Raw genomic sequence first — 24,147 nt, 5'->3', positions numbered from 1 at the left:
ATTCAGTTGTGATTTTGTTACTCTATTATTTGGGTAACAAAATATTAACATAAGAATTGGAAAGGAACAGCCGTCAGATCAAGCTGTCCAGTAAGTACTCTTTTTCATGTTCCTCTGACTAATTTTATGAACATGATTAGTGGTTTAGTTGCTATTCTGAGGAACCATTTGTGTAACAGTTATGAGTGACAGGCAGGCTGGAACACATCTTTCCCTTACCATCTTGATTATAAGACACATGGGGAAGTCAACTGTTGTACTCCTCGTTACATGTATAAAAAGCAACATATTCTTAGCAGGGAAGTGGGCTATAACTTAGAACTAAAATAATGATAGGACATGTTCCAAAGGATTTCCAACAATTCTGCTTTCCACATTTACCTTGCACCCTTTTTGTTGAGGGATCCAGAAGCATTTTTATTTCAACTGGTATTTTTGTCAAGTTGACATATTCCAGTTTTCTTCTTGTTCATGTGCTCATGTGTTTATTATTATTTTATTGTAGAAATTTACTCAAAGAGCTAAACGCAAAGCAAGTCTCTTGCTCTTGACGTTGTCGTAATTTTGCAGATGGGGATTATAATGTTGGTGTGAAATCATAATGTCATCAATCATTTTTTGTTTGAATTCTTCTATGAATAATTACCTTTTTGGTTGCCTGTTCGCTTTTTCCTCATAGATGTTAGACCATTGATTGTTTTGCTTTTGTTTTGTGTATGTTTCCCTAATTCTCTTGAAAACTTCCTCAGTAATGATCTTGCCTGTTAATGGGAATTTTCTTCTGTAACCATGATTTTTTTTCTCAAGGAGGCAGGATTCATGTCTCTACACGACTAAGCTTCACATTGTAAGTGCAAATTTTAATACAATGGTTGTTTTACAATTGTGTTATATCTTCCGATAAAGGAGTAGCAACATAAATCCACTGTATATGTGTGAAGTTCATCTCATTCAAAGATAAAGGGTTCAATACTAAAATGTGATATAATTAAAATGACACATTTTTATTGTTAATTTTTTAGGTACCAATTTTGGCATTTTTTATGCCATCATCAGCCTAGGGTTAAGCAAACAGGGACATTGAGTAAATTGCATATGTATGTACACAGAAAAACCTTCTCAAATACCTAGCAATTTATAATTGCATTGTCATAACATAAAACATTTGACTGCACAAATATCTCCTATACATATCATAATAAAGTTCTAGAAAAGAGGTAAAATTATTCTATATACAGTTCTATGCATTTCTATCAACTGGTAATGTTAAATGCTGTAATTGTGTATAGAATTACAGTAGCCAACAAGTTTGTGTAAAATCTTCTTGACTATCTAAACAGCTGATTAAAATTAGACTATTGACCTTGGAGCAATATATAAAATCTTTTTTGAACGTTCTATCATGAGAGATTTTAGCATATATACATTATTAGCTATTCAGAGTATTACAATACAGTATAAAAGAGAAGACCATTTATTGTCCGATGTTTGTAAAAATAGTTCCTCATGGATTATAATCAGAGAGCCATCATAAATTGGTCGGATTTTTGGAATCAAGTAAAAAACTTTCATGGCATGTATCTTGCTTAAATCTTACTGAAATAGCTTGACTTAGTAGGGCATAAAATAGTTTTTGAACCTATATTTCAGTAGTATATTAAAAAATGTGAGTGGACTGAGGTCGTAGGTTGACAGGTGAGATTTCATGAAAAACGATGTTTTCAGCTGGTCAAACGTAACTCTGGAAAGATCTCGATTCAAACGGACATAAAAGAAATTGAATACTGTGTAAACGGATCAAGAAAGGTATTAGGCAATTTTAACCTTTACATTTAGCCCTGATATTTACCGAGTAACTAACATATTCAAAAAGAAAAACATTAAAATCGCCTTTAAAACCAACCAACAACAGAAATCTTGATCCATTCCATAATTCTAGCCATGTCAACCTTCCCAAACCTTTCGATAAGCCAGGTGTGTACAGATTTCACGGTAATGACTGTTCCAGCGTTTATATTGGGCAGACAGGGAGATCCTTCAAAATCAGATATAACGAATACGTTAATGCCATTAAATATAAAAGATTCTCAGCAATAGGACAGCATACGCATGATTACAAACACAGCTTTTACGGCATCAACAATGATTTAGATAGCATCGAAATAATGAGTAAAGGGCTTCTTTTAGACCTAATAGAGCAGTGCTTCATTCTTTTGGACCAGTACTACAACCCTAAGTTTAATCTTAATGAACTGTCCGAAAAACCTACTATCCTATTTGATATACTCAATTCAGTTATTAACAAGCTTAAAATTCCAAAAGATCAACCAATAGTTTTTATATATTGCTCCAAGGTCGATAGTCTAATTTTAATCAGCTGTTTAGATAGTCAAGATTTTGCACAAACTTGTTGGCTACTGTAATTCTATACACAATTACAGCATTTAACATTACCAGTTGATAGAAATGCATAGAGCTGTATATAGAATAATTTTACCTCTTTTTTTAGAACTTTATTATGATATGTATACTATACGCGCACTTTATCTTGAGCCCGGATCTCCATAGTAACGAATGGGAACTAGGGCTCAAGAAAAAGTGCGCGTACTATAGGAGATATTTGTGCAGTCAAATGTCTTATGTTATGGCGCAATTATAAATTGCTAGGTATTTGAGAAGGTTTTTCTGTGTACATACATATGTAATTTACTCAATGTCCTTGTTTGCTTAACCCTAGGCTGATGATGGCATAAAAAATGCCGAAACCGGTACCTAAAATAATTAACAATAAAAATGTGACATTTTAATTATATCACATTTTAGTATTGAACAGGTGGAGAATCCTACCTTTATCTTTGATGAATGTAAATCTTTTTTCAATACGGACCAATTATGAAGTTTTTGGCGTTAAATAAGTTCATCTCAATTCTAGCACCAAATTGGGTCCAGGCACAGGGGTTAATGGCAAGGGGCAGTCAAAAGAAACATAAATTAACACAAACCTTATGCATCTGCTAGTCCTGTTGTGAAGTTCGGAGCACTCTCGACACAGAAATACCAGTTTGTGTGGATAATTTCTGTTTACACTTTACAATAACTGTTGCCAACACCTCCGTGTGAGCAGATACAGGATAGTTCAACAGTTATTATATGTCTACGTTTGAAGACCTCGAAAGCTACCCAACTCTTCTCTTAAGTTCCACTTGACACTGATGTGAATTTCTGCCATTGAGAGCTGCAATTTTCGCCTTTGACTGCTTTCAACTTAACTCACATTCATCTTGGAGCACTACTGGTATAGCATGTTACCTAACCACGAGTGCATTTAAATGCCATTTGTCAGTAGCATTCAGTAGAATGCGAGACATGTTTTAAAATGTATATACTAGACTGACTTTGTTCCCTCATATTTGGAAGATATAACATGGTTGTCGTGACTTATGAAACTTATGAAACGATCTCTTGTATCAGAAGGAAACAGCCTAAACAATTTCCGCGTAAAATGTATTTATGAGAAGTTTCCCAGTTGAAGTAAAGCAATTGTCTCTAGTTCTCTGGTATCTCCATGTGAGGAGAGTGGCATATCGTGCTCCTGGGAGGGAGTGTATATGTTTATAGTTCTGGGTTCTGCTAAATGCTGTGACCAAAGGCTAACGCTGTGCATCACCTGTCTCACGTGTAGTTGTTAGGTTATAAGTGGTTGTTGGCACCATAGAGAGTAATGCGAATGGTTGCTTATCTACCTGCCCGCTAGGTGTGGGGGTGTCGACGCACGGTCCGGGGGATAACATTAGCGTTTCCAACCCTTTTGACGACGTGGGGCCAGGCCCTTCTCAGAGGCCAGGCTTCCCGGGCGGCCCGCCCCGCCCCCCAGGTACGAACTAGCTTGCCCTGCTGCCTGCTTGTCTGTTTGCCTGCCTGCCTCTTCTTCCCTTTGTTCTCTCTTTGTGTCTCCATCATCGATGCATATTTTCATGTTACTCTTTTAACTTTGCTAGCATGTTTTAATTCTTTTAATGCTGTATTGTCCAGTCTCTTTATTATGTGACTTTGTTGTACACCACATACAGTGAAGGATTGTCCTTGTTAAGTATTTCAGTGCATGAGATGGTTTGTGTGTGAATTGTTCTGAATTGCGCAGCTGCAAGTAGCTGTAACATAGACCTTCTTAAAGCAAGGTAAAGGAGATACCAAAATAAAAAACAAAACTGATTTCTGTTTTCTTGATATATTTTTGAAAACAGAGTCAGGTTCCTCAACTGAATGGACATCATCACACGACTTCTGCCTTAGAAGGTCCAGGTTTGATTTTTGTTCGGGTCGAGGATTTTAGCCATGTCTGGTTAATTCCTCTGGCTTGGGGACAGGGCGTGTGTTCATCTCCGTACGTACATGAACACCACTACCAACCACCACAAAAACGCGCGATAGTGATATACACCTTTTGAAATAGGTTGGCGACAGGAAGAACCTCTTGCTGTTAAACAGATTCAAATCCATATGTACAACACAGTTCATACCAACGATCCTGCCAGGGTTTGGGTAAAGAAGAAGAAAGATGCTGTTTGAAATTAGAACTCCATTGTAATCCCTTCATCCTGGAAATGGTCCAAATACACTGCTGTGCAAAACTTTTGCATGTTGTATCACTGCCAAGTAACATAGCTCGATGAAACTTGAACCATACGTAGGAAGAACTGCTACAGTATGGTAGGTTAAGCAACTGAAAGGAATATGCGATGAGACGAACAGAAATGACAGTTTTATACAGAGACAATAAATTACACGCAAGTCACTGCGACTCATGATGGTCCCCTGGACATCACAAAAGAATGGACATGGCTCTTAAAAGGGTGTGTGATCACCACGGACAGCGAATCTCTGGAACGTGTTACCATGCTGGCCACAAGATTGATAAGCGGTTCTTGTGGTAAGGCATTCCATTCCTCCACCAGCGCGGTTGACAACTGCTGTATGGTCATTGGTGCATGTGGACGTGCTTCAATACGTCTGCCCAACACATCCCACACGTGCTCACTGGAATTTAAGTCAGAGGAACAAGTAGGCCAGTCCATTCGTCGAATATCCTCTCGTTCCAAGAACTCCTCCACCTGCGCTGTTCGATGTGGTTGTGCATTGTCATCCATAAAAATGAAGTCAGGGCCAGATGCACCCCGGAAAAGATGCACACGGGGAAGGAGTAGACCATCACAATAACGTTGACCGGTGAATGCGCCCTGTTCAAAGATTTGGAGGTCGGTATGCCCATGCAACATTATGCCTCCCCACACCATAACACTTGGAGCACCAAAATGATCGTATTCGACAATGTTCCTGGGTGCATTACGTGTTCCCACTTCTCGCCAGATAAGGGTACATCTAGCATCACTACTCTGACTGTATCTTCTCTCATCTGAGAAGGGCACGCGACCCCACTCCTCGTCGGTCCAGACCTGATGCTCTTGGCACGATCACAACCGGTGTTGCCGATATGTATGCGGGTGTCAACGGAACACAACGTAATGATCGTCGGGCAAACAGACCTCCCTCATGCTGTCGCCGTGCCACTATGGAGCATGAGATTGGGTGCCTTGCAGTCCTGGTAAATATAGTTGCAATTGCATCCGCTGTATGACGCAAGTCTCTTCTTGTCTGTTGCACAATGTAACGGTCATCTGGTGCTGTAGTTGACTGTGGTCGACCCCCTCCTCTCCTTCAGGCAGCAGTGCCTGTGGTTCGGAATGCTCTCCATGCACGTGAAACAATGCTGTGAGCAGTACCAAATGCCTGGGCTACACTCGTCACACTTTGTCCGTCCACTTTCCCTATGATTCTTCCCGTGTGAAGTCATCCAAATGTTGTCTCTGGACCATGTTGTAATGAATAACACCACCACAGTGCACCATAACAGCTCACTGATTGATTGACTCACACTGTCTAGTCCCGTTCCTTCAACTGCCTTGTTTTGTGGGGCCAGGCCCATTTGGCACTGTAGTCACGCTGACCTCACACCATATTTGTATGCATGTATGGGAGACCTCTGGCAACGTTACCATACTTCCATTCATTTCCACAGAGTAGTTGATATGTTATTTTGCTTTATCTATCTCGTCCTTAAGTTTTGCACAGCGGTGTATTTCTTTCTGCTTGACACTAATCTCAAAATATCTTGTGTTTTACAGTTTAACAGAAAATTATGACTTTCAGTCCATTTACAAACAAAATTATTCTATTAGTTAACATTTACTCTCATCTTTCAATTTTCTTTTGTAATAGAACCATTTAATGCTGTTGTCCTAAGTAATTGACTGTCTTTGAGATCTTGTAGTATCATTGTGACAAGGATTGTGCAAGCTATCAAAACATCATATCAAAGTTGACACTGACCTGCACTTCACTCAGAAAAGGTTTTCACAGTCTCTTTGTGGTTTCCAAGTATCCTTACTACTTAACCAGAGTGCTATGTTATTCCTGTATCAAGCATTGAAATTCCATTGGTGACTTTTAACTTACAACTTTAACAAAGGCACTGCTGTAGATGCATAAATTTGCTGCACAAAAAATAACATGAGTTCACTGTAAATAAATAGATAAAACATCGGAGCTTTGATGAGGGTAATAATAATAATAATAATAATAATAATATGGCCTCAGCTGATTGGTTTTAGATCTTCAGACATGTCACTTATACAGCCTGCATTACAATCGCACTTTTATCTAGCTGCGAAAGCTGAGTTAAGATTGTCGGGTCAATGCTAAGGTCTTGAACATGCTAATGATTACGACACGGAATGTTAAGACTTTTTTACTGACACTTAAAAAATCCTGTGATTCAGCCTGCTGTCTTGGGATTTTGAGTTGGTCACACTTCCTGTGATTTTCTGAGTTCACTGGGGTGGTGTTATTTTCAAGTGACAAAACGATGATATCATCCCCACTGGAGATTGTCACAAGAGAATTTTTCCCGAATTTCTCACCCTTACGGTGGTATCGCACTAGGATGCCAACTAGACGCCATGTTGCAGCCGCCATTTGTTTGGCCCTACTCGGTAAGTTATATTAATTTAGCAGTCACATATCACAACAGAACAGAATATCGCTCAAGACCGTCTCAGATGGAGAGACCTCATGAAAACCTACCTTGCTTCGGACTTAGAGAGGCCACATCGTAAATACGATTGAATATGGCTGATAGTGATAGTGATATCGCAACTGGCATCCAACTGGCAGTGCTTCCTACTTAATAATGCTGCTAAGATGCCAAGTGATAATGTTATTGGCAATACCAATGCAATGGTCTGTTATTGGACATTATAAGTTTTCCAACTAACTCATTCTTGGTTGCCTGCGTTTCGCCCTCGTGTGCTAAGTTGGGCTCGTCAGTTGGGACTTAGCAAATGAGTAAATTTATAATACCAATACAATGGTCCGTTATTGGACATTATAAATTTTCCAATTTTCCAATTTATAATGTCCAATAATGGACCATTGTATTGGTATTATAAATTTACTCATTCAGGACAAATATTTTAAGTTCCCTATGGGAATCAACATCTATATCATCAAATGTTATTGGCATCGCTGCCATGAGGACAGAGACCAAATCAGCATCACAGCACACAACAGTCTATTTCTTTCAAACATGGACAATGAAATTCAATCCTGACCATCACTATTGGATTCATCTGCTGTTCAATATACAAACTGGGAGTTCAAAAAAAAGGAATTGGAGAGACGTTGACAAGATCTATTCGCATTAGAAAAGAAAGATTTATTTATTTATTTATTTAATTAATTAATTTATTTATTTATTTATTTATTTTCCGTGTCCAGATACACTGTCAAATAATGTTTTTCCATTATTCAGCTACAAGGACAGCTTTATCGTTGGAGAAAAGGAAAATGATTCTGTGGATAACTGGAGATAATAACTAAATAAGATACCAGGATATTTTCTTAATTCAGACTGTATTTTACAAAACATTCCTCATTCAGTATGACCAACTATCACAGGACGCACCCACAATATCTTATATAACATTTGTTTCTTGTGCTGCACATAGGCAATTACCGCTTTCATCTCAATCAGTAATCATTGTTGATTTGCATTTAGGGCAGTCACCCAGGTGGCAGATTTCCCTATCTCTTGTTTTCCTAGCATTTTCTTAAATGATTGCAAAGAATTTGGAAATTTATTGAGCATCTCCCAAATAAATTATTTCAATCTCTAACTCCCCTATCTGTGAATAAATATTTGTTCCAATCTGTTTTCTTGAATTCCAACCTTATCTTCCTTCATATTGTGATCTTTCCTACTTTTAAAAACACCACTCAAACTTATTTGTCTACTAATGTCATTCCACGCCATCTCTCCACTGACAGCTCGGAACATACCACGTAGTCAAACAGCCCAAACTTTGCAAAATTTTCGTAATGCTACTCTTTTGTCGGAAATTACCCAGAACAAATCAAGCAGGTTTTCTTTGGATTTTTTCCAGCTCTTGAATCAAGTAATCCTAGTGAGGGTCCCATACACTGGAACCATATTCTAGTTGGGGTCTTACCAGAGATTTACATGCCCTCTCCTTTACATCCTTACTACAACCCCTAAATACCCTCATCATGGGCAGAGATCAGTACCCCTTATTTACAATCCCATTTACATGATCACCTTTCCTTATTACTAGGTACTTACAATGATCCCCATAAGGAACTTTCACCCCATCAGTGCAGTAATGAAAACAGAGGACTTTTCCTGTTAGTGAAACTCACAACCTGACTTTTAATCCTGTTTATCATCATAACATTGCCTGCTGTCCATCTCTCACCATTGTCGAGGTCTTTTTGCAGTTGCTCACAATCTTTTAACTTACTTGTTTCTCTATACAGAACATCAACATCCGCAAAAAGCCTCATCTCTGATTCCAGTTCTTTATTCATATCATTTATATATAAGAAAACAAAAATGTCTAATAATGTTACCTTGAGGAATTCCCCTCGTAATGATTACTCTTACTTAATGATCTCTTCAACATCTAACTCAAAACTGGTGTTCACTTGACTGGCATCAAAGCCAGCAGCTCGTCTGGTAGCTGGACACTGTTGTGTTTCTGCTATGGCATCCTAGTTCCCTTAGGATACAAGATGCAGTTATTAGCAAGTGAATGGGCGTGGGTTATAACGAGGTCAGCGAGTTAAAATTTGTAGCATTGATGTGGTAGTTGATTAATTTCTTATAGGCTTGAAGGTGAGTGCTAATTTGAAGCTTAAAACACTATACTTCCTCTTGGAAAGAGGGGACCGAAAATGTAGTGCCAGAAGGAAAGAAGAGAACCTCAAGGTAAACACAGACATATGGTAGTTTTATTTTCAGTAGCACTGATGTTTTGTGTGGTATACTCTTGTAAGCATGCCTGGTGGATGGGTGCGGTGAAGGGCAGCTTGCTTGCTGGTTTAACTCCTTTTTTCTTATAAAGCCATGTGTTTTGGTTTGTATTCTTGTAACTGTGATTTGTATTTCTTATAACTGTTCCTTTCATCTCTTTGTTTAGACTTCCTAGGTTTATGAATGAGACACCGAACACTGGATTTTATGGATTGAACACGTCTTGTATTTGTTGCACTTTGAGTGAAGTACTAATATTGAAAAAGGGAAGATTTTCTGATGCCTGAAATGTGTGTAATATGTATGTTTGGAAGATGTGTTCCATCAGATTTGGTGTTGTATTTAATGTTCAAGAATTCTATGTTGCCTGAACGGAACTGTTGGACCTGACTCGTAGATGCCTGTATTTAGTGTGGTGTGAACGATCTCATCGAGATTGTTTTTCTCCTTCAGTCATATAAATTTACGCTTTCCAAAGTTCTCTCGCGTGATCAGATATGTGAACACTCAAACTGTCATATGGATAAACCTGTGTAATTTGTCCACTAAGGTGATTCATATATTGCTGTGCTACAACTGGTATTGCCTGCCCCTAGGAAATCACTGCATTAATAATATTGGCAAATTTTTTTGGAAATATTATTTCAGTATGCTCTAAAGACATGGATAATTGTTTCCTCTAAAAGCTGCCTTTAAAAAATCCAATGGCAGAATTGGAAACAAAAATTCAAAGTTTATTTTAAAACAAATCTCAGGTTGATAGCACTATTACTTCATGCAAAAAGCAAATGTATTATGAGGCAGACTCCACTACTTTGAAATGCTTTGGGATTTAACGAGAAAATTACTCTGTATAACAGTAAAGTGTACTGAATAAAAATTCTGACATTATTTAGGCAAACAGTTCAAATATTTTAATCTACCTAATTTGGGAATTTCAGATATGTCTGATTATCCGTGGCATAATGGTTGTCCATTAGGAAACAAGGATTTTTGTTTTTATAATCTCTGTTGCATAAATTAATTTATTATTATTATTATTATTTTGTCCTTCCACGCAACAAGTAGCACTTCCCCATCTCATTGAAATGTCATCTCACCTTTATTTAATTGTATTTGGTGATACCTAAATTATTTTGATAGAGCCCTGTTTTGACAAACTGACTCTCCTATGACAGGTTTCACTCACATAATTATTTCGCTAACTGAACACTGTTATGATGATCGTCCATGCAGACAGAATATCCCAAACGTAGAGAGGTGTTTAGAAGCTGAAATACGGTATTGTGGAGACTGATTCCACTAGCATCGTATATTTCAGTTCACATGTAAATCCACTAGCGAATTCACAAACCATGCGGACCATTATTCCATATTTTGTGATCTCACCCGGATTGTAAACACTTAATTGAAGACGCTCTCTCCAATCCAGCATTTCTTTCTCTAGTGGCAGGTTTTGCTCTGTTGTGTACACCAAAGGAAATTGGTCATTACACTGCTCTAATATTGGCGTAATTTTGTCGTAGTACCTGTTGTCATTTAACTGCTGCCCAGTACGTTTTTATATAGCCCTAAAAAAAATGTTTCATTTCTGACACTGGATTTAATGTCGGCAGTACTGAATAAATCATGAGTGGGTGAGGCGCAGTACTAATTACATGGTCTGTGTACAAAGATAGTGATAAAATCATCTGTCAGAAATGTATTGACGAATGACATATCACTGTTGTGAATGTCAATATTTAATCGTGCGTTGACCACGAACTCTGTTAAGGGGGAATAATAACTTTACGACTCGTTAAGACATGATTGGTACGTCATTGTCAGTGCGAAATAAAGAAGTCTGTGTTTCCTCACCTTCACTATCACTGGAATCTAATTCCAGAATGAGATCATTGCCTGAATCTTCTGCTTGCAATAACTCGTCACTTGCTCGAGACAGAAATTATTTACTTGCTACGACTATTTGTTATATCATTCAGCGCCACAGGAATTCCAGCCGCGCACTAGAGTGACCTCAAGGCAGGCTCGTGATTATTTAAATCACACGACCCAGTATACGTGCGTGTTATGTGCTATCTAATGTACTTTTGAACGTAAAAAGCTGGTGCAAATTCAGATCCAACTAAGGTTGGATGCAGTATTTTATACACGTAAAACGTAATCCGACCATGGTCGTATATGGGAGTAAATAAAATCAGTTTCATGGTCCGTATCGCACTTCAATAGATTCACAATTAAGTATTTATTATTTTCCACCTAGTCAATACTATGATTGCTTAAGGCAATTTAATGGTTAAAAGTGGTACATGTTTCATATTTTATCAACATCTTCAGCCACGTAACACTGTTTAGATGAAAAATATATAAAACTGACAAAGTCCTTAAGGACACTTCCTCTTAAGCATTACTTTGTCAATTTTATATATTTTTCATCTAAACAGTGTTACGTGGCTGAAGATGTTGATAAAATACAAAACATGTACCACTTTTAACCATTAAATTGCCTTAAGCAACCATTGTATCGACTAGGTGGAAAATAATAAATACTTAATTGTGAATCTATGGGAGTAAATGCGACAAAAACCAACTGGGAAAAAAAAAAGGGAAAAAACCTTACATGAACAGTTTTGTATGTCCGACCTGCGCATTGGAAGCACGCATCAGTCGTGCGATATGTCTGCGTTTTGTAGTTGAAAATGTCCACCAACATAATGGTTAGCACAATTAGCTGCCATTCTCGGGGGCCTGAGTTCGATTTCTCGTACTGCCAGAGATAAGAATGGCAGGAAGGTTGGAATGCAGTAAAATTGGGCATGTAGCTCATCTCCATTGGGGGCGTGCCTAAAAAGTTGCACCACCTCAGGATATTCATGGTTATGGAATATTAATACAGCAGGCAAGATCATTAACTAAGTGATCGTTATCTCATAACTCAAGCCAGTATAGGTATTTTTTGGAGGAAGTAAAAACTTGATTGAAACAATCCAATCATAAAGTTTATTTCACTTGTTAGTGTATCTAACAAGTATTGTTGTGATGAGTTATTAGTTTTACGGTTTTCGGAGACGCCAAGCATATCATACTATGCATTAATAAATACGTGGAGAACATAAACATACAAAATTAAACATTATGATAATAAATTGCATTACCTCCACATCTTTATTGTCTATAAATATGGCAAGCTTTCCTGTTGTTTATTAATTTTTTTCGCCGCTGAACTTCTGGCACTATCCGGGCTCTTAGTGATAGCATACCTAACCTGAACATTGCGGTTTCTCTATCTCGATGACAGCTGTTTAGGTAAAACCTGATTTTATAATTGTAGAGAACAAGCATGAAATATACTTAAAAATAAAAGTCTGGCTTTCAACAGCCGTAGTTATCCAAAGAATGCTTCCAGTCACTATGTATTACATTGGGAATTACAACTCGTAACATTTGCTAGTGATCAGGTGGTGGGTTGGCACGCTTTCTACAGCACGGATTTATTTGGCTGCTACACATACATCAACTGCGAAAATACAGAGACCATCATTAGAAACCATTTGCGAATAGATACTCGGTGTTCTGTAATCTAGCACAAAACTATTTTTAAACATTTCAAAAAGATTAGGATCTCGAATGGTCTCGATGGCAGTGAAGTTGATGTCATTTGGGATGACAACGCCGGTAGCAGGGAAGTTGGCGGTACAAGACGATAATTCATGTTAAAGCAGTGATTAGGTTTACTGTCTGATAAACCCATTGCTTATGAGTATGACGCGAGATGTAGCTTTTACTACCGGATGCCCGTCCTGATGCCAACCTCATCAGGGGAGTTAATGAGATGAAGCAAATGATGTGATATAAAAGTAAATAAAACTGATTACATACACAGTCTGTGTAAGCTAAAAGTCGTATGTACACCATCTGTTTTTTTGAAGACTCAGAATAATATCATAAATTTGTTAAAGCATAGTGTAGAATACATACTATACATGTACAATTTATAATTCTTCGTACCCATAAGTCACTGCACAAAACGGGAGGCCAGCACATATTGTAACCCCGTTACTTTTTTGTGGTTGTATAAAAGTGGGGAAAAGGGGGTTTAATATTAGAGGAAATACGGTACATGAAAATCAGATTGATAGGAAAGTGAACTGATGAGGTGGATGACAGTTTTGACCTACTGGGAAATGTTATTCAACTGTGAACAATTGGGGACTGTGCTCAATTATTGCTCATTTTTATCGGAGAGAATAAACTGTTGACACTCTATAGTCTCATCTAAAAGACTTTGGAGATTTTAAGAGGCATGTTGACAGAGTGGCTCAGTTACTGGCTTCTCGCCAAGGTGACCTGGTTGGCATCTCAGGCAAAACATGTGTGATTTTTTTAAATGAGTCGCATCACTACGGTTTGGATTGCACAGAACTGGTGTCTTTGGGAAGGAATTCACCTGAAAACTATTGTGGGCTGTATATTAGAGGATTGTGCCTAATCTAGAAGTAGAGCAAGGTTTTACTGCTAAATTAATCATCAATTCCCGTTTTCCAGCTACAGCTGGATAGGACAAATATGGTTCCTCTTCATTTTCTTCTATCATTTCATCACTCCCCATCCAACACTGTGTTCCATCGAGATTCTGCTGTCTTACGATGTTTGGTCGTAGTCGTCCTCAGTCGCTCTTCATTTGCCTTTCTGCCGTCCTTTTGGCATTCTTTCTCATTACTCGTTCTTTTATCACGCCGAAGCCAACTAAGCCTGCTTTTCTGTATTTTATCGAATAACCTTTTCCTCTGTAACTTCTTTCTATATTTCCTCATTCCTCGCTCTGTCTCCGTGTCTCACTATGTCAAAATTTATAATAAATAAAATCACTGTTAACTAGTACACTAGTACCTGGTTTTGCAAGTAATTTTTTCAATGCTATGAATTTTCTTTCGACTAAACTTACGGTCCAACATTGTGAACCGACAAAAGAAATGCTTTATTCCAGATCTGCATTATAATTTTTCTTTCCAATTACCTGTTGTTGAGGAACATTAGGCTATGTTAAAAGGTAGTGGATTCTCTGTTATCAGGAAAATGATGCATTTGTGCTCAGAAAGTGTTTGTAGCATTACATATTTGAATTTTGCTTAATAGTTCCTCGCTTATACCTCCAAATTATTGGCATATTTCATGTTAATCCGGAGGTGTATTCCCCTTGATAGATTTTAAACTAGTCCTGTGGTGTGTGTGTGTGTGTGTGTACTACCTTCTGTAGCACATCACACAAGAATATGTTGTAATGTATTATATTGTTTAAAAATTGGAACACATTTGCTGTTGTGTTATAGTAACATGGTTTGTGTTGCAGGTCTGCAACAGGGCTACCAGGGTCAGGGTGGCTACTCCCAGTATCAGCAGGACCAGTATGGTCGTGGACCACCCAACACCATGGGCCAGGAGTTCAGTCCCCAGTATCCACCTTCTGGCACCTACCCTGCCACCCGGCCCATGTATCCACCCTACGGGCCTGAGTCTGACAGGTAAGAATACAGTTTGTTTGTCTAGCTCATATGAGGCCTGTCTACACAAAAGTTCACTTGTTGATAAAAATGGTCCTAATAGAAAAACATCAACGATTTGAAAAAAAAAATAGAACACACATTTCTGAAATTACAGCATTATTTTAAAGGAAAGATTAGTCCATTTTCAAAATATTCCAGGTGCAAACATTTTAGGTTAATTATTTTGAAACTTAGTAATATAGGCTAGAGAGGGTAATGAAAAGAATTTTAATATTATTTCTGGATTCAGTGCACTATCGCTTGAACATAAGTTGACCGTGTAGCCATTGGGTCGGTCCAGCTATATTAAAATGGATACTAAAATTATGAATATGTGACAACACTACAGGATAAGGCCCAACTTTACCTTGGAGTCTTCAGAATTTTCCAAAAGATAGCAGTCAGAGCACACTGGACCGTTCAAGTAAAGAACAAGACTTACCTCATAGGTCCAAAGGAGTATATATATATATGTAAAAAAAACAAAAAAAACAACAACAACTGGGCGTAGAGGCTATGTGAATCAAAAGAAGAGAATGTACCAACTATAAAGGAAAAGATCGATTAAAATTTAAAATAATTTTAATGAATCAGGATTTCAACTTAAATGAACAGTAATAATATTTGGACTTACTATACAATGATTAAACAAATAGAGGAAAATGATTATTACTTAAAAGAAATGATAATATAAGTTGAGTCGACCCTTTGAAAATATAGAAACAGTCATTTGGATCACAATCCTTGAAAACCAAAAATTATCAATCATTAAATTAGTTGAGTAGCAGTGAATTAACTAACGGTAAGTTGAGACTTGTTTCTCCGACACTTCTAGTATGAATTCAGTGAAATAACCGAATCGTAAATGAATGTTACCGATTTTTAGGTGAAATTAGAAGAAAATGCTCAATAAAATTAAATCATAAGAAAAGGGAGGACTTTTTCAATTTAGGGGTTAGAATACAGTCAACAAGGAATAGACTGTTGTTTACCACAGTTTCCATAGAAACGGGTCACGAGACACGATTAAAAGATGGCTTCCAAATTCTTATTAGATAGTCATCGCCCAAACAACTCCAACTTACTGATTTTCATCAGTGATCCATAAAATGACACTTAACTTGGTGTTACAAGAAAGGTTTTGAAATTAAAAATTTACTATGTACATAAGAAGTCTATGAGTCCCGTTTAAAATAAACACATCTCATTACGCCAGACTAAAGGCTACTGCGTGATCTCCAAAATTTCTCTCGATAATCGTAGATTAAAACATACTCGCAATTTAAATCTTTAAAATTATTCAGTCCAATAGAAATATCTTCAGCATGCTGGGAGATACCTCCGTAGAAAAAGGCATTCATGCAGATATCATGCAGGGTACTTACAATTTCTTTGAAGTAAACATAAGATATTAAAGAAACCACAATCCAAGTAGAATTTGTGGCCGGTTGGCCACAAACTTAACCGGGGTCAAAAATCATCGGCATCTCGCCTGTCTTTTCTCCTTATTGAGTTTCTTTTAAAAACCAACTATCTGCGATCAGGTTCAAGAGTCTACTTCCACCGATCTCAAACAACTACCAGAAACAAAACAACCACCAAATATATTGTCGTACTCGATCTATAATTCTGCTGGCGACTCTGTAGTACAGGGTACACTCCCAGATGGCAGGAGAGTGTAGTTCAGATGGAACACTCAGTCTGATAATTACCGCCGAGCGCTCTTCAACGATACTGCTAGTAAGAAGCTAGCTTCTTATGAATCTTGTATAATGCCATTGGGCGTTGAACGACGTTTTGATAATTTCAACTTATACATACTCCAAAATATGTAATATATACGCCATAGAATACTAGAATATCTGCTGTGGCATGAGCCTTAACTTTAGATAGCTCCATCAAAGGTTATGTGGTTACAGGAAAACTGATGGAGGCAGCAAAATTGCTTTCGTCACTGGGCCAGAAAGTGCTGTTGTGGCATAACCAACCCTATGAACAACACTTTTCATAACATTCAAACGCATTATTTGTGCATCACCGTCACAGTGACAGCCATAAAGGGGACAGAGTTCATTTTGCTTTGCAGAAATGGCAACTGACAGTGTATTATTGCATATATGTGCCAAATTTGAAGACTGTTGTGCATTTTGAGTTGTAGAAAATTTGCATATTAACATTAATTCTTGATTGATTTTTTTTCTTTCCTTTTTGAGATCTTACTAACTCTAACTTACATATCATTGAAAAATTAATGAAAAACATACAATTCAACCAGATATTCAAAGACTGGCATATAAAGAGTGAAATGATTCTTACCTGCTAAAGTAACAGGTGATCTGCAGTACATATCTGGGTGGAGGTTGAAGGATCCTTTCTTTTGTTGAGTACTGTAGCTGCTCCCTTAGCAGCTTGTAATCGCTGTTTGGTAAACGTACACTGGTGACATGCTTTTCCTTTTGATATGTGCATCCTCTGCACTATAATTTCGTGTGGCTATTTCTAGCCGAGTGCAGCCCTTGTAAGGCAGACCCTCCGATGAGGGTGGGCGGCATCTGCCATGAATAGGTAACTGCGTGTTATTGTGGTGGAGGATAGTGTTATGTGTGGTGTGTGAGTTGCAGGAATGTTGGGGACAGCACAAACACCCAGTCCCTGGGTCATTGGAATTAACCAATTAAGGTTAAAATCCCCGACCCGACCGGGAATCGAACCCGGGACCCTCTGAACCGAAGGCCAGTACGCTGACCATTCAGCCAACGAGTCGGACATCCTCTGCACTAGCAGAGCACTTAACAGTTCGGTGTTCAAATTAGCACGCAACTCAGTCTTGTTCTTCCTCACCATGCGCAACTGAAAAATCGTGGCTACACACACTACAAAACACATGTGAATGAGATTTTGAGGAACGCAGTAAACAGGGCCATTCTTTCGAGTATTCCTCCCTAAATTTTTTAACTACTTTTTTTGTTTATTACTAGCGTCGCTAATCACGGTAACATCACCACACGTATTTTCCTGCACAAGAAATTGCTTCGTTATTTCAAACCTTTCGCATTTTGTAACACACGATTAGCATATATCCCAGAAGAGCAGTATATGTAAATTTGGCCACTAAAATTGCAAAAAATACTTCTTCAGCAGCCACGCACACAGTATCCACAATGAAATGGAGTTTGTCACCATTTTGGCAGTCAAAACAAAGACAAAAGAACTCGCATAATTACATGGAAGTCTGGTCATGTGACGAAGAAAGACAACAACTCCGCAAGATATACCACTTCACAGGTGCCTATTTTTCCCGGTACTGGAAACACACACTGCATTCGGCGCGTGAAAACTAGAAATATTCTTAAACAAGGGACAGGAAAGGAATTGATTATTTTCACCATGTTGGTCTGTATTGACATATTCAAATCTCTATAGAACACTTTCCCACCTTGTCAATACTTATGTTTTGAGAGCCAACTACTTTCTTCTTCAGCGGTGCCAAACATTAATTAATCTTTGGACTTGGTACATTGGTACAAATAGAAATATAAATATAAATCTTGAAATTGTTACAATATTTCTCTGTGTTTCACCATTCACTTACTATGTCATTTGTTACAGACTTTAAAATAGAATTTTCAAATTATAAATAATAAAATCTTAAATTAATCACTATATGTTAATTTCACGTCCTTATTTGCATTTAAAAAGAATAAAATGTTTTTTCATGTCTAAATTTAACATTTACTTTGCCATTTAGTAGAACCCTTTAAAATAAAATAGTTTCAATTCTTAAAATAATAAATAACATCTATAAAGTTAGTCGCTATCTTAAAATCGTAAAATAATAAATAAATAGCCAATTTGTAAAATAATAAATAACACCTATAAAGTTAGTCACTCTCTTAAAATATTTTCTGCTCTCTCCTTTTTCTTCTTTCCTTAAGTCTGCTATAATTCCGAGGCCTCACATGAATTAGAATTTCCTCCTCTTAATCCCGTCCAATTCCTTTGTTTATTTGGTTTGTTTGTTTATTTAAAGGAATTATTATTATAGTATTGAAAAATGTGGACCATTACGACATTAATTATTATTGTGATCAGAATTCAATACTGATCAAAACCGTGAAGTTTATATCCTATGTCTTTGTGGTAGGACTTACAACCAGGGTGGTGGTAGCAATCAGCCAACTCCCAGCATGCAGCAAGGTGCAGCTCAGGACCCATATAACCGGTACATGGGCCCAGGGCAGCCTCCAGGATATCCTGCTCGCACGGGCTATGGTGCTCCTCCTGCAGGTCCGCCGACGGTCCCTCCCAGCCAACAACAGCCTGGACCTCCCACGGGATATCCTGGACAGCAAGACTACTACCGCCAGGATCAGGTGAGCTGCTGTGTTGTGCATTGAACTGTTGTAGAGTATTATATTTGATAGTGTGGCATGGTAGCATCACAAGACGGAGACAAAATATTCTAAAGGTAGGTTAACACAGTGAGGCTATGAACATCTTTATGTAGAAATTCTAACCAGAATGGAGTAGTGTGAATTGTAGGCTTTGACTTGTTTGATATGTTTTTTTGTTTTGTTCTGGAATAAACTTCATTAATCATATTATTATTTAAAAAATAAATTTTAATACAAAAAATATCTTATAGGGTATAAGCCTACAGTTTAACCCTCCATAATACACTAGTGTCAAAAAGTAAAGCATAGTCACTAAACGAGGCCATACCGCCTGATAGGAATGTCAGGCGGATTGCTGAACAAACGGAAGCTGAATCACACACCATATGTCACACAACTTGTTCAAAAAAACAGTGTCAGAAAGGTTCTGATAGCTAAGGTACATCTTTGATAACAAGTAACAAAACTTGGCAATTACTTCCACAACAAAATATGCTGCTAATAGGGTGTATGGTTACCCCGAACGGCCACACATGATTCGCAGCAAAGTGGCATGTTCTCTATCAGATGAACCAAGAGCTCTTATGGCAGTCGTTCCCATTCTTCCAGAAGGGCAATGCGAAGGTCTTGGAGGGTCCTTGGTGGAGGCTGGCGGGATGCTATTTGCTACCCCACTGCATCCCAGGCATGTTCTATAGGAGATCCGCAGACCTCGCTGGCCAGTCCATGTGATGAATGTCTTCCCCAGCCAGAAATTCATCCACCAAAGCAGCACGGTGCGGTCGGGCATTATCGTCCTTTAAGAGGAAGTCTGGACTAACCGCACCTCTGAAGAGTCTCGAACATGTGGTCTCATACCTCATCCCTGTATCTCCGAGCGTTAACAGTGTTCCTTGGACCACCCATGAAGATCTGCAGGTCCGTACGGCCATTCAGCATGATGCCGCCCCACACCATTTTGCCACCACCACCATACTGGTTCCGTTCCACGATGTTCCTGTGGTTGTATTGGCTACCCGGTTCTCTCCAGATTAATGTGCAACGCGAATCGTTCTGCAAACTGAAGCGGGATTCATCTGTGAAGAGCACATGCCTCTATTCATTCATGGTCCAGTTTCGATGTTGACAGCTCCACAGTAAACGGGCCTGTCTTTGTGCTGGAATGAACGGGACGCACACCGCTGGACGTCGGGCAAATGGCCCTGCTGTTCTGAGCCTCCGGTACACGGCAACCCCTGAGACGGCTGTAAGCTCCGCCCACAATTGTCTTGTAGGTGCATTCTGATTTTGTTGAGCGGTTAAGGCCAGATATCGGTCCTGCTGTGAGGTAGTTACCCTTGGCCGACCTGGTACTGGTCTACGACTAACATCTCCTGTGTCTGAAAATTGTCTCCAAAGCCTGGAAATGACACTTTGTGACACATTCAAGGATACGGCGACTTCGGTCTGTGTCTGGCCTTCTTCTAGGTGGCAGAGTATTCTACCCTGCAAAACGGGGTCCAAATGGCAGCGGCGTGCCATTATGTTGTCACGTTCACCACGAGGCTACACTCTGCACACTATAACAGGGCAAACTCAACGGAGGGAATATGGGGCACAGGCACTGGCTGTGTTTACCTTGCAGTTACGCCACTAGTCAAAGCACGGAACACTCCTTTCCTATACAAAGCAAACACGTAAGGTTGGTAGGTGCATGTATCGTGCGATTTGCGGTCTATTTCCTGTTGCCCTGCTTACTCGTAACTTATATTTAACTTTTGGACACTAGTGTAATTACAATGGCAGGTAACGGTGCAATACATTTTCATGCTTTTGGCGCGTGTACAGACCCCATGATTTTGTGTAGCTGCAGTTGTGCAGGAGTTATGGGCAGTAGTGGATGCAAGTCTGGATTCTCCTGATATTTGGGTGTGCCTCATTATTATGACGAACAATTGATGATGTGGAATATATTTATGGGCTATGACTTTATAGGTTCTTTAATATTCCCTCCTATTGATCAGTATAAGTAACACAGACGTATACAACGCAATCTCCATAATTCAGCCATTTTGTCCAGTTGTCGTACTGTGGTGAAACATCTGAATTTGAACTGCGACTCACTGTAGTGTGGCCTTGAATAAAATCATCCGCCAATTTTTTTGCCATTCATTTGGATTATTGTTATGACACATATTGTATACTATGGTTCTGTGTTCCTTTTTCACCTGCATATTTTCATGTTTGTGAAGAAATTCAAGCACAGAAACTCAAGTAATAATAATATCCTTATAAAACTGGATGGAGGTGAGAAAGAATGATTTAGCAAATCAGTAAATCAGGGCCTCTCAGAGTGCATGCACTATGCAAAAGACAACTTTGCTTGGTTGACCAGACTGCAGACCCCCCACTCCTTGATTTGGAGCAATAGCGCTGTCTCTCTCTTTCCCCACGCCTGTCTCCCTCTTCCTCACTTGCTCCGTAGCGCTCCAAATGCGAGCCGAGCTTAGCCGAGTAGTCCAGAGACGAAACGCTTGTCCGAGCCGAGCCGAATGGGACCGATGCACTGTGCACAGGAACTCTGCACCTCAATTTGCACGCGTAAGATTTTGGGCGTTTGAGAGGCCGTGCAGTAAATTGTCGAACATGCAGCAACCTTTGAAATTGAAACCTTTGTAAGAATGACATGCTCTATGCAAGGTTTCTTCAGGAATGCAGCTAGAACACACCTATTAACAGGGATATTCTTAAAGAAGAAGGTAAATTCGTGTACAAAAAAATTACAGTAGAACCCCATTTATCCGAAATAAAGGGGTTGACACGTTTTTTCGAATGACACGTCGTAAATATTTTTGGAAGTTAAATGTTGAAAGAAAAATGCCTAAACTGAGTTAAGCAAAATTGCATACTGTATAATAACATTAAAATATTTACATAATATCACTCATTGTATAAAATCTGTGATTTTCTTCTGCATTTTCTTGGTACAGCTCTGTCGTGCAGCTATGTCGCGCCACCGTTTAATCAACCATACATCAGCTGGTGTAGATTCATTGCTTTGTTCAAGAAAGGGCAAAGCAATCTGAAATAATGAAACAATTTTTTGTTACTACTGAACTTAATACTGTATACAGTAATTTTATTACAGTACTGTAATTATAGCGTGTGGTACTGTATTTTAATAAAAATTCGAAATCATTCTTACCTCCAGTGCATTAAATCCATCTGCTGTAACTTGGTTCTCAGAACTGCTATTGTCAAGGTCGGAGTCGTTTGCATAATCTTCATGACAAATACAGTAATAATAATGATAATAATAATAATATTACAGTAATAATAATTCCTGCTTGTTCAAGAAAAAGTGCATCATGGAACAAACTTGGAGGGTAAGAACTGTTTTGTTTTATGCTATACGTGCGTTCTGGCATAAGTCATAATATAAAAATAGGGTTTTACTAGTAGCTCTTAGCACACACAGCAGGATAATTACTAATATCGATGGCTAAGAACGAGACGGTAAAAAAGAAAATATTAGGCCTAAAATACAATTTTGCAAGAGCATTTTGGTTAAGCGGGGTTCTACTTTATTTTCATGCTAGTGATGGATGGGCAACTTGAAGAAACAATTTAACCACTTTGAATATGTGCAGTATTTTTTCTACAAAACCAGAAGTTATAGGCTGTAAATCCCAGTAGTCCGTTCACCCCTCTGGTCCAGAGAGAGTCAGATTATTGACATTGTACTGTACTTGCCTATTTTCTTAGGTATGGTATAAAAGAGCTGGAGAAGTACAGTGGGCACCAAAATTCCTTTGAAAGGAATAGAGATTGTTGAAATAACTGAGGAGGAAAATTAAGATGAAACAGTGAATAAAGAAGACTACTTACTGCACTTGATATCAGGTGGGTTCTTCTTTGTCTAATGCCCTGGCGCTTGGGTACAATCTATTGATTGTGATGATGGACGGTTTGTGATCATTTGTTTATGCACACTATCTTTGGTCAAGGTGTTAGTTACTCTGTATAGTTTTGAGTATTATTTTCGTTTAATATACATACTCGTATAGAAAACATAAGTTAATATAAAACATCTTGCATTATCTCCCTTTCGACAAGTTCTTGTTATCTTTGATCAGATCTTGTATTGAAACTGATGTATTTTAGATTTCAAAGCCCTTAACCATCTAAATATCAAATACCTTGTCAAATATTGGCTCTTATGCAGACAGATAACATAAATAATGTAGTAAGATTTATGAAGTAATACTGATTGTTGATAAAAGGTTTAGTGTTGTTTCCTTGAAGAGCAGTTAATTCACTGTTCAGGATTTACAAGACATTTTTATTTTATTTATATATCCCATGTTACAGCCTCAGTAACCTCATGGCTAAGTGAAATGCTGCAAAACCCAGACTATCATTAGGAGTATAATATAATTGCCTTTACATACTTCTGTGCTCTTACCTTCTGTTTAGTTTATTTTGTATTGTTGTTTGGTTTCCTTGTTATCTGTATAAAAGTTTAGCTTCCATCATTTTGAAAGCATCTTCAGTATTTTTTAAATTTTGAGCTACTCCATAAAAGATGTGAGGGAGGTAAAACACAGCCACTGTTAGATACATTTCATTTCAAATAAAGCATTCAACAATAGTCAGCACAACAGTTACAGCTTGCAGGGTTGCCTTGTGTCCAACAGTTGGTAAGTAATGTAGTAATTAAAATAGATTTTTGGGTTAGTAATTAGTGTGTCTTGAGTGGATTGGATAATATTTGATGTTTTTACGGACAGAAGCCTTGGAAAATAGGATGTACAATTTCTGTTTATTCCTTCTGTGTGTTAACATG

At 38.2% G+C, this 24,147-nt stretch overlaps 1 protein-coding gene across 7 annotated transcripts in view; it reads left to right on the top strand.

Moving 5' to 3' along the window:
* The window catches only part of LOC136884883 (trithorax group protein osa), a 744,453-nt gene that overhangs the window by 695,967 nt on the left and 24,339 nt on the right, over positions 1–24,147 (top strand). For 6 of the 7 annotated variants that reach the window (XM_067157182.2, XM_067157180.2, XM_067157183.2 and 3 more), the window contains 3 exons: positions 3,755–3,874; positions 14,736–14,907; positions 19,073–19,301. In XM_067157182.2, the coding sequence (XP_067013283.2) occupies positions 3,755–3,874; positions 14,736–14,907; positions 19,073–19,301 (521 nt within the window). The remainder of the gene's footprint in view (positions 1–3,754; positions 3,875–14,735; positions 14,908–19,072; positions 19,302–24,147) is intronic. The other variant, XM_067157186.2, reaches the window with a different exon arrangement.

This window comes from Anabrus simplex, chromosome 13 (genome assembly GCF_040414725.1).
Source record: "Anabrus simplex isolate iqAnaSimp1 chromosome 13, ASM4041472v1, whole genome shotgun sequence".
Lineage (NCBI taxonomy): Eukaryota > Metazoa > Arthropoda > Insecta > Orthoptera > Tettigoniidae > Anabrus > Anabrus simplex.
The sequence above is the reverse complement of the archived record's forward strand: the minus strand, read 5'-3'. Positions and strand labels throughout refer to the sequence as shown.